The sequence below is a fragment of the Patiria miniata genome, unplaced genomic scaffold (genome assembly GCF_015706575.1).
Source record: "Patiria miniata isolate m_02_andy unplaced genomic scaffold, ASM1570657v1 HiC_scaffold_1, whole genome shotgun sequence".
Lineage (NCBI taxonomy): Eukaryota > Metazoa > Echinodermata > Asteroidea > Valvatida > Asterinidae > Patiria > Patiria miniata.
In genome coordinates, this window is record NW_024037047.1 from 33,017,621 (window position 1) to 33,029,633 (window position 12,013).

Here is a 12,013-nt window from a genome sequence, read left to right on the forward strand (position 1 = left end):
TGCTTTTCCAAGATGTATGTGTTTACGTGCAACATTTGCACGCCTAGCTGTAAATGGATGACCACTAAAAAATTATCCCAGCTTGCATGTTGCATTTTGCTGGGTGTCAAGTTTTCTTAACCCTAAAAAGCCGGGGGGGGGGGGTGGAATCTGTCCCCCTCACCAACTTTGTCTATGATAGCCTTGGAATTTTTTTCGCTACCCAAACTGTTGTGACTTTTTTGCCTCAAGCTTTGCGCATCCTTTGATACCAAAAACATAAAAAATGGACCACGGGTTGCCGCGTAGCGAAACCGGCGCTACGAAAAACGCCATGAAAACTGAATTTTCCCGTAAACGTCGTGTACACAGAGCAGAATTACCATTCGTACATATGAATAATTAATTAGCATAAGTCCAAAACCCTTTGACCCAGAGTTATGAAATGTCTAGGGTATGTTTATGATGAGTTAATCAATGCATGTTGTGAGATTTAAATGTTTTCGCCAATCGATGCCTGATATCTTGGGGGCGGGGGAGCCGGCTGAGAGATGGTCAGAATAACCCGGCCCTTTGAAGGTTAAAGATAAGTTCGTTATCCCACTTGGACTTACGCTCGTAGCATATGGGACACAGACGCATTACATTATTCTGTGGCCCACTCACACTCGTGTGATATAAATAACCAATCTTTGCACTCAAATACCACATCACAAGGTGTTTTTTTTTAAACTACGGTTTTTAAGCAGTTGCAGAGTCAGAGCAGTTAAAAGGGAATTTAATTTGTAACCCCACAGACCAACTCCCATTTCAAGCATGTGATGATTGCCTTAAAAAAGCTAATCTCACTCAAGCAGTTGATTGATTACATGTGTGCCTGCCCTGTTTACAACCGTTTGGATTTCTGTAACTCTCTATTGAATCATCTACCCTGCAACCGACTTGTTCGTCTACAAAGACTCCAAAATTCTGCTGCTCGTATTGGAGGTGGTACCAGATGGCAAATCGTTGATAAATGAGTCGAAAAGGAGTGGTCCCAGCACGGTACCCAGGGGTACCCTGGATGTAATGGGTACCCACTCAGAAGTTTGACCATCGATAACAACCCGTTAGGATCGTTGAGTTAAGAAATTGTCTACCCACAAAAGGAGAGGGCCTCTGATACCATAGTTATCTAGTTTCCGAATGAGCCGTTGATGTGGTAAACGTTCGAACGCCTTGGAAAATCTAGTACAATGGCATCAACTTGTTCATAATCATTGATGGACTTGGTTAGATCTTCAGTCATTATTATCAATTGTGTTTCAAAGGAATTCGCTGGACGAAAACCATGTTGAATGTGATGTTGATTGTAATGTTCCATGATGTTGCTGAAGATGATGCGCTCCAAGAGCTTGCTTAAAATTGATGTTATTGAGACTGGGCAATAATTGGACGGCACACTCCCATCTCCTTTCTTAAAGATGGGTGAAATGTTAGCTACGCTCCAGTCTGATGGAACAATGCCTGTGTCCTTAGGACTGTCAGGACTGGAGAAATCTTATCAGTGAACTCTTTCAGCAGTCGGACAGGAATAGTATCAGGCCCAGTTGCCTTTTGGATTTCCAAAAATTGCAAGAGCTTGATAACCCCATCATGTGTGACATTTATATGGTCCATTGAAAGGAATACAGACTGGCCTAGCTCTGGCATGGTTGAGACTCTTTCACATGTGAAAACAGACGGGAATTGGTAATTAAATGCAGTCGCGTTTCCCTTGCTATCAAAGATAACTTTGCCACCTGCCTTAAAAGAAGAGATGGTAGTAGGCCCCTGTTTTTTGGCATTAATACATTTCCGGAATGATTTGTTTGACGTATCAGAATTATCACTGAACATATTGTTTTGGAATGACCCATAGTTTCATGTGCATTTCTTCTGTTACTCCTTCTGGAAGGTACGGAAGTTTCACCAATCACATGATATCTGGGTTGACTTTGCTTTGTTATACAGTCTTTGTTTTGACAGCTGTCTCTTTTCCTGTAACCCATGGTTTTGACTGATTTGGCCCTGGACATTTTAGAAGGTATGTGCTTATTTATCAAGCTACATGTGGTTATTTCAGACTCGAACACGTTCCAGTTGTCTTGGACTGATTGGTGATCAGTATTACTGCTGAAGAAAGAGGTATGAAAGACATAGGCTATTAATATCATCCTTCCTGTAAAGGAAAATTATCCTTGGTTGCTTTCTGCTTGTCTTTGGTCTGAAGTTGAGTGTGAAGCAGACCATAAGTTGGTCACTGATACCATCGGTGACATTTCTTTTTATATTTGGAACAAACTGCCTCTCGCTATTCCTAATCTTTCATCGGTTTCTCAATATAAAGTTGCCCTGAAGACTTAATAATTCCAGAGTACTCACAATATCTTGGTTTTGTTATATTTAAATGTGTAACGGGAAGGAATTGTATGGCCCCCATTTTTTATTTCTTAATCCGCACCGGCCTAGGTTGATGGGTCATGAAGAATTGGCTCGTTGTTTGGCAGCGTGAGTGGGCGGCAGAACTTGCAGTCAACTACATGTCCTTGGGGAGGGAATATCTAGTTCAGTGACCGGTCCTTTCACTTGGCTACTCGACTCTGTCAGAGACAGACCGTTAGGAAAAACTGCTCAAGTTAATCTGTCTCTGCCTCCAAATTTGAACCTCCAATACTCATACAGTTTGTTTGATATTACCCCTATCTTACTTGTTTTCCTAGCTTAAAGGTTCATTTTTTTCCTTAAACGTTTAGACCAAGTCGTCACCTGTCATATGACTGTATCTTTTGCCTTTCATGCTATGTTACTAATTATACGTTACCCGCATCACTAGTACTAAGTTCCACCACAGAGCTTCCAGTATTGAATTGTCGAGATGATTGTTCTTACATGTACTTCTACAAAGTTTAGACCAAACCATGTGAATTGCGTTTTCCTGTGATCTTTGAACTGATCTGTGATCTTCTATTATTGGATACCGTTTTATCAAGAACGGATGATGCACTGCAAGAGTGGCACATTTTACTGATTTACTATTTTGCACGATGTCACAGAACATTTGTTCTTGCGCCATGAGCATCATTTTTAATTAGATAGTGGCGCATTTTAAAATACCATACCTAAGTATGATCGATCTTACCTGATTTTCAGAACTCCCAAGTTTTTCTCAAAGGAATGAGCTGGGGAGATAAGAAATAAAATAACCATAACGTTTCTCATTAAACTCTAACAGGGATCTCAAACCACTATGCAAGTGTTAGTTGAAAGTTTCTCTTTGGAAAAAGTTCACTTTCAACAGAGACAACATTGGGAACACTTGTATATATCCAACAAAAAAGCAACCAGTCTCAGAATGAATGCACACAGGTTGAAAGTGTTGTATTGTTATGGAAGCAACACACGCGCCAGGAATACGTCGCAAGAGGAGAACAAAAGGTAGACAGGAGACAAATTGCGGAGTATTTAGGAGAAGAACCAACCAAGAACCAGGAAAACAAAGGGAAATGTTTCAAGCAGGATTTTTCTAGCAAATCAGTGAGCGAACTTCATTATAAAAATCACTATATCAATCATAAGGTCACTATATCAATCATAAGGTCTTTTGGTTAATATTAATTACACTATTTGAACAATTTAATTGGGAAAAACATCTTTTGAAACAAAAAGGTTGACAATGGAATATTTCTTACTCTGCAGTACTTGTATGGCAATCGTCTCAACATGACTCCATTTCTCAAATCCAAATGAGAAAGTGCGAGCACAGGGATCCAGCTTGACCCAGACAGAAAATGACCTCTGAACTATGCCCAGGTCAAAGTTCAAGCAACAACCAACCCCAAGACAGGACTGATCCAGGGAACAGAATGGTGCGACAGCTGATGGTACGGCAAGGAAACTGCAGCCTGTCAAAAAACACAAAACATTTTTATACTGTATTACAAGATAATGGTTAAAAAGACCAAACTGTGCCCTTGTATTGCTGGCTGAAACTAAACATTTGAACAAAAATAAAAAAACAATATGGGCAAAGCACTGTAGAGAAGAGTCCATTCTGTACCCTGCTTTGTACACACCGCATGGGACTTGCTACTAGATTTGGACGGAGCATTCTGATTGGCTAAGAATATGAATATTTATATTTGCATGGATCAAGTGAAAAATATCCCCACTCTAGTAATGGATGCTTCCAACGCAATATAGGTGGGCTTTTATTGGCCCTCTCTATGGAAACGTAATGCAGGTGTATAAATGAATAACCATAATCATATAAATAGTCAAGCCATTATAAATGTTGACAGCAGGAATTAAAGATAAGCACAATGCACAGCGCCTGCTAATACTTTGGATAGACTTGTCCTCAAATCTATCTAAAGTTGATAATGCATGTGCTTTGGTCTATGGCCATAAACTTGCCTGTGGTTGCTGGTGTGATTTGTTCTGGTGGACCACTGCATGGTTGAGGTAGGAGAACATCAGCGCTGACACTTAGACGGTTCACCACAAGGCCACTAGCATAATCCCCAATATCACCTATTCAGAAACAGATTAATAGCGATAATATGCAACTTCGAATTTTGTGTAGGACTGCATTTTGTTCTGTCATTTTTTTTATTTTTTATTTTTTGTTGATTTATTTTGTTTAGCTAGACATCTAGGCAAATGCCGAGTGGTGAAGAGGGTCTTGAAACTTCTTTTTGTTCACAATTCTTGGAACAAACAAATAAAAACATGCTTTCCGCAATCGCCTAGAAAGGATACAAGGTCACCTATCCCCCTTCCCATGATCCGTGCCTCCTGTATTTTAAGATTACCCAAGTCTTGAGCCCACTCCAAAGTGCCGTTGGGATTACAGAATGGTATCGGTGAAGTGAAGTCCTGAAGGATGACAATATCAGGAGCACAGCCTCCAGCGATGCAGAGTTGCAGAGAGAAGGAGAGGAGGAAGTTTCGGTTGTCTGTGGTCTTGTCGATTGTGAAGGTGAGCAAGACGGCATCACTCAGTCTTTCCCTTGTCACTTTGCCCCACTTGTAACTGCAGACATTTAAAAAATATTGTATTACAATCACCCACAGTTTTATCTCCATGTAAAATTTTGAGTATTTGGAAAAGTAAACTTCATTTTTCGAGCAGGCTTCAATGTTTACCATTTTCGATCGCAATGAATAGCCCACAAAGCAAATGGTCCGTGGACCGCATGTGTCGCCCTTTTCCGCGGGCGATCCCTATATTTGTGTTTTGTGTTCAGAAGAAAAGTCAAATGTCTTCCCATCCAAGGGTCACTGGATACAAGTTTGTGGAAAACGTACCATTGCTTCATCAACAATGACCCCTACATGGCCTTTCACCTTAATCATCCGATGAAGACTTGTGCCTAATTCCCACCCAAGGGTCACTGCATCCAGGTTTCATCAAAATCCATGAAAGCGTAGAGAAGTTATACATGTTTGTGAAAAACGTAACCTAAACGTATGTGAATTGCATTGTACTCAATTACCCTTGTGTCTAAGGTTCAATGGAATTCCGATGAATACTTTGGCAATGACAGTAATTTGAAAATTTAAACGTAAACTTTAACATACGGACAGACAGACATACTGACGTACGGATGGGCAAACATACAGAATTGATGACTGGTATACGTGTCTCCCGAAACATTCGTTGGGGCGACACAACAAACTACATACCTTAAAAGGGTGACATTGTAACTCCAGTTCTCAAATCCAACGCTCAGTTTGAAATCACAGGGGTCTACAATCAGCCAGGCCCTCAGGGTACGACTGATGATGCCGAGGTCTACTGCTAGACAGCACTCCACCCCTAGGCAGGCATCTGAATAGTGACATACACCCCCTGATTGAAGTGTGGGCAAAGAGGGGAGGTGTGGACACACTACGGGAAACAAGAGGGAAAACAACAAACATTGACTAAAGTTAAATGAAAATCACAAGTGTAATTTTGTTTATTCACTGTCTGAGAAACATGAGGCACAATTCCAGTTCATGAAAATGTGAAATTGAAAAACAAAAAAGCAGCGTGAACAAGGATGTCGATTTTGAAACACTTTTAGTTAAGTTTAATCCAAAAGGGAAACTGAAACCTTATTTTTTTGTCAGGAAATTGGTAGTGGGGCCATCTTTTAGAGCGGCAAATTCAGGATTTGTTGGAAAACAGGGAATCTGACCTTTGGTACTTCCACTCCTAGTGAGTAAATCGATGTTAACATGGTTATATTCTTTAACTCTAAGGAAGGAATGCCAGTGCAAGGAAGGAATGCCTAGCAAACAAATCCTGCTAACATCTTATTTCACTTTGTAACATGTTTAATAGGTCATGATTACGAGCACAAATTTGTAAAAAATAACTTGTGACGTCATTACGATGTCATAACATGTTATTTATAAAGAACTAAATATCTAATTGTCATGAAACTTTTGTCTTGCATGAAACTGATCATTTACGACGCAAAAAAAAGCTACAAACATACAAAAACTCAAAATGTGGAAAAGCCCTATGTTCTGTACCACGAACATACATAGATCTACTTTTTATGTTTATTTTGTTCGTGGGTGCAACACAAGGATTAATTTTGTCTGGCCTGTGAAGGAATGAAATAAAATAACAGATTTTCAACCAAAACATGAACAAGCCAAAATTCTGGCTTAAGCCGAAAAGCTGGCAGCCCTGTAAGGGGTGTGGATGTATAGCTTGTAACTTCGAGCCAGAAGTTTTAATAATTGATTAAAACATTTTTTTTTTTTATTCCATGAGATAAAGGTGGAGGGTGGTCAGTCCACCTTGATGCCCCCTGCATATAAAATGGCCTCCCTTTTCTTTTTTTTCTAAGTGATTATAGGTGATACAGTTGATAAAATGGAGTTTTTCCAGTAATAAAACATAGGGATGGCTATTTGAATACAAAGATCCACTTTTGCCACTGGGTCTACTCTGACATTTCTTGATAGCTTAATAAATGTACAGGAAGGCTTCCACTCCCTAGTGCCAATCGCATGGATCTCGGATTTCCATCTGCATGTGTATTTCGTTCGCTTTGAAAATATCAATAAACACATGTCACTAAAGTACAAGCATTGTGCGAAATCTTATGGAAGCAAGCTTTGGATGTTTGAAGCATCACAGTGATGAAGAAACCGATCCACCAATGGGCACCTCAATTAGCTTAACTTAAAGCCCTGTTATGGTCACGGGATAATACTAATACCCCTACCTCCAGACTGACTAGGCTGAATCACAGGTGGGCAAGGTGAGGCCGAGACTAGACGAGATGGTAAGCCAAGAGCCTGAGCCACAGCCTCAAATCCAGCATCTAAGCTTGCTAGCTGAGAGATTGAGGTTATACCTAGCAGTAATAAAACAAACACTGCATTATTTGATGTCAGTGAAACACAATGTCAACATACCACAATTGGCTCTGTCTACAAGTGTCCCCTCCATGGTAAAATAGGGAGAGGTGAGAAAGACCACTGGGGAGAGACATTTGATTGTCTGTGATGCTTGACGTTCATGTGAAGATGCTATAGCTTAAATGAACGTTCAGAAAAAAAAATAGTTGTGCGTACTTCGTGCTTTACACGCACAAACCTGTCTGCACACGCGCGTGTGTCCCATCCACTAGGCTCTCAAAAGTAATTAAAAAGCAGCCTCTCTTGATCGCACACGCAGCCCAAAGGATTGGGTAAAATAATTAAGCTGTTTGGGTACATTCATGGAGAACCATCTCTTATTAACAAGCTACTATGTATAGCAATAGACTGATACAATAAGCCCTGCCTCAAGATATTCTGACCAGTCAAAGCCATGATAACTGTCTGATATGCTTGCACAAAGTCTGACATTTCTGCATGTGTGAATATTGACGGGCTCAGCTAGAACATGTAGTGTGCAATGGAAAGGTGTGGGTGTTGTTACCTGGTGCGCGGTAGGGCTTAATTGATCGGCCAACTACTTTTTGTCAGTTCATATACGTACTTTAAAAAGTACTCATATACTTAGCATAAAAAAACGACAAAAAGGGGAAAGTGTTTTGTTGTGATTGGGGGGGGGGGGGCACATAAGGAGTCCGGGAGGTTGAAAAGAAATCTTAGGTACGAGTGCAGCTGAGTCTCAGAATGAAACTGATGACACTTGCCTCAAACAATCTCAACCCATTCCATGAAATATTAAAACCAGAATTATATACAAACTTGTTTCATGGAAATGACCCTAAATTAATTGTCCAACTGTTTCCATGACTAAAGGGGGATACTAACTTGAAACAAGATGTAGAGGACCTCAAATGTAAGGGCCATTGACCAACACTGACAACAAGATGTGGCAGCATATCTGTACGCCTGCTCATGTTGTCGGGTGCACACAAAGTGACGTATCGTCTATGGAAACTCAAGTTCTAAAAAGTATAAATCGTAATCAACTTTTCCAGATGAACCAGTGGAATTCACATAAACATTCTATGAATGCAATTTAGTCCTACCTGGTAAATTGTTCCAGGAGATGGTTCCGTTGGGGAAGCACATAGGAAGAGGAGATACTGCACCATCTAAGATCATGAGTTGTCCTGTACAATGACCATTGATGCATGCATCTATGGACAGACTCATTGATATCTCACCATCCATGAGCTCCAAGGTGTACCTGCATTGTCAAACACATATATCTTGTGAAAATAACGTTTTTATAAGATGATACGAGCACTTTTGACATTACAAATTTTGGTACTCAAAAAGGCTCTCATAGAGTGCTAGAGTTACAATAACACAAAGTATGGGCAATTAAAAACTACTTGTAATTTATATTTTCTCCTGTGCAAAAAAAGATTTTTTTTTTTATTATATTTATTTTATTTCATTTTAGCAGATAATAATTACCGAGAATGGGTCACTAGGGAGACATTCGCATAGACTTTCTACACGATTGGTATTTTCACTATTTAGGGACCACTTTGGGGTCCCATAATCTCATACATAGAACATACAGCTTGAAAATCATTTTTAAAGCATATGGCCCTTATGATGATATCAGTGGACTTTTATACAGTGAATACAGAGTGGGCGGAGCCTAAAGGATGAGTTGATTCTTAAAGAGTTAAAACAGTTTACCTGAGCATGACAAAGTTTCCGATAGTGATCTCCTGACTTGTATCAAAATCCAGGTGTGAGAGGGATTTACTGTACTGCCAGTTGCCAAATTGTAGCGTCAGCTGGCCCAGGCATGGATCTATCACCATAGAGGTACTGAATGAATGATGTAGTGGTCCAAGATTCACATCCAGGCAGCACTGTATGCCAAAGCAAGTGCTGAGGATGCCACAGTGAGCCAAAGGGGTCAGGTTACTGGGAAACTGCATACCAGGACAATCTGGGGAAAAAATGAGCTCATAATGTCAACAATCCTGGGAGCAATATGGAAATGTAACTACTTACATTGTTACGCGTAATTCATCTGGAGAAAACAGGAATATAACATGGAAAGATGGGTAAGTAGAATATGTTTTCTAATCTAAAACATTCAAATTTTCAAGCATTCGTTGTCGTAGTAGGCACTACTATAAATATCAACATTCAGTATTCGGGCATGCTGCCATAGCAACCACCACACGGTTTTACCATATAACGCCAATGTATCCCATGCAGCAAACACGCTGTACGTGTATGCATGGTGCACAGCACCGTGGACAGTACAATGCATGCAACTATTAACGACAGGGGTACAATTCAAAGAACAGCACACCCCTTCACATGGACCGTTTCATACGAGCGAAGAGCCCCTGAAGGCAAATGGCAAATGTTGCCATTACTGGAATTCCAATCCAGTAAAAAGATAAAAGCTGTCTGACAGCGGGACAAAAATGTTTTTCCCAGACAAAGCCGAAAGCTTTGTGTACTACTTTATGGACTCTCAGGGGCACGTGTGCACCAGTAATGTAAAAAAAAAAAAACATTCAATTTAGTGGAACCGGTTTTGGGTGTCCTCGTATTCTGGAGTGGTACTCATTAGATTTGGCCATTATTTACTGCAATACATATAGATAAATTGGCAGAGTCTCATCAGCCTCAGCAATTCTTGTATTAGGAATAGATAACAAGAAACCTACTGCCATAAGACTGAGGCCCCACAGGGTTGCGACACGGTTGACTCCTGAAGAAGTCTGGGTCGATTCCAAGCTGTGATAGAAGGGCTAGCGATGCTCCCTGGATGACCTGTCCTGATACTGTCTCTATGAAACCGTCCACTGGAGAAAAACAACACCGAAAATAGTGACAATCTGAGTTGCCTTGTGTTGTGAGGATGAGGACTGTGCGTTATTAAATGTGCCTTTTGCTAGTCACATCTAATTAGATTTTTGCCATTTACCCTGTGTCTGAAACTGTCACTTCGTCTAGGGGTATGTATTTACTAAAACGTGCCGAAGTGAAAACTGAAGTCACAGCTGTGAAATGGCAGATTGTAACACAGACTTACTTCGTTTACTTTGGGTAAAATGGCCTTGAAATACAGAACACTACAATGTCAGCAGGGATAGGCTAATTGCTGGACAGACATATCCCCATACGGTGTTTTGGGCTCTGAAGCGATGACCCGACTTTATCTCAAATTTAATTGTGTCTCTTCTTGTCTGCTCTAACTTTAAAAGTAATCACTTGTAATGCGCTTTTGATCATTATAATGTTATGGTCACAATAAAAGTGTATTAATCTAGTCTTATTATTATCAAATGCTCAATCTATTTAAGGTTCTCCAAGCTAGTAGGTACAGAGTTAACCTGAATGGAACATGCCACTCTTGATGTGATTGAATAGTTAAGTAATATATAAGTATGTTTTAAGTAGTATTAATCAACAGTGGTATTAATTAACAAGTCTTTTCAGTGACTATGGTCAGTGTATAAACAACAATCATAGTTTAATCCCTTAGAAGAGGTGACCTATGAGACACCCGTCTAAACTCACCGGATAGATTGTAATTGCTGAAGTGTGGGTTGCATACAGGGATTGGAATGTAATGCTGTATGTCGATGTCAGTGCACAGTCCATCAATGCAATATTCTACCATCATGCTCATCTCAAACTCATGAGTATCATTCTTCTTTTTGATAGAGTATCTGCAAGGGGATTAATAGTAATACCCTAGTCAAAACCGTGCATGTTTTCATATCTAAAGTCAAAACTGCTACCACAATCTCGGTACATACCATTATTTCGTTTTACCGTTTTGTATTTCTTAAAAAAAAAAAAAAAAAAAGTAAACAAACAATTGACCATTTTGTCATTTTACAGTTTTGTAAAACGGTCAAACGGTGTTCAGATAAATACAGTTATTTCGTTTTATCATTTAAGTATAATTCATTATAGCATGACGCTCAATGATTTTTGTTTTACAGTTTTTCACAAATAACTTTGAAAAACGGCAAAACCGTCAGACTGTTTTTCGTTATTTAAGTGTCATAGTTAACAGTTCGTGGTGCATTTTGCAGCGGTGGGCAAGGGGGGGGGGTGTGGAGGGGGACCATGCCGTGCACGAAGGAGTTTTAACGTGGGTATCATTGTAGGCATAATTATTGCGTAGTGTGATTCCTGGCGTGACCCTGAGTCCCTGACCCCCATCTTCTGCGGTTCAGTTGGTACGGCTTTAAAATTTGCAAGCAAAAATGGCGCTGGGAAATTTCAGAAATTTCACAAGGATACAGGATGGTAAGACTTAATTCTTATGAAGAGGTTGCAGATATGTTTTTTTGAAGGAAATTGGAAGTCAGCGCGGCTCTTCAAATAGCCACTATTCGCAAACTATGGCGTGAGAACGACATAAAGGTAAGGATAGGGTAATTCCCCAGGCAGTGACTCGATCCCAAGGACACATTAACATTCAAAGGTGCATTGGTTATTTTTTTTTTTTTTTTTAATATAGTTTTTTTTGTGACTTAATACCGCTTAACATTTTACAAAACTGTAAAACAACAAAACGGTCAACGGTTCGTTGTTTTTGAGGAAATCGAAAACG

General features: G+C 39.9%; 1 protein-coding gene across 1 annotated transcript in view; it reads right to left on the minus strand.

Annotated features, from left to right (window-relative positions):
- The window catches only part of LOC119733039, a 149,281-nt gene that overhangs the window by 72,407 nt on the left and 64,861 nt on the right, over positions 1-12,013 (minus strand). Inside the window, 10 exon segments of the mRNA XM_038206623.1 lie at positions 3,140-3,179; positions 3,690-3,902; positions 4,414-4,530; positions 4,812-5,032; positions 5,686-5,890; positions 7,227-7,358; positions 8,490-8,650; positions 9,115-9,373; positions 10,110-10,247; positions 10,966-11,117. Coding sequence (XP_038062551.1) covers positions 3,140-3,179; positions 3,690-3,902; positions 4,414-4,530; positions 4,812-5,032; positions 5,686-5,890; positions 7,227-7,358; positions 8,490-8,650; positions 9,115-9,373; positions 10,110-10,247; positions 10,966-11,117 — 1,638 coding nt within the window.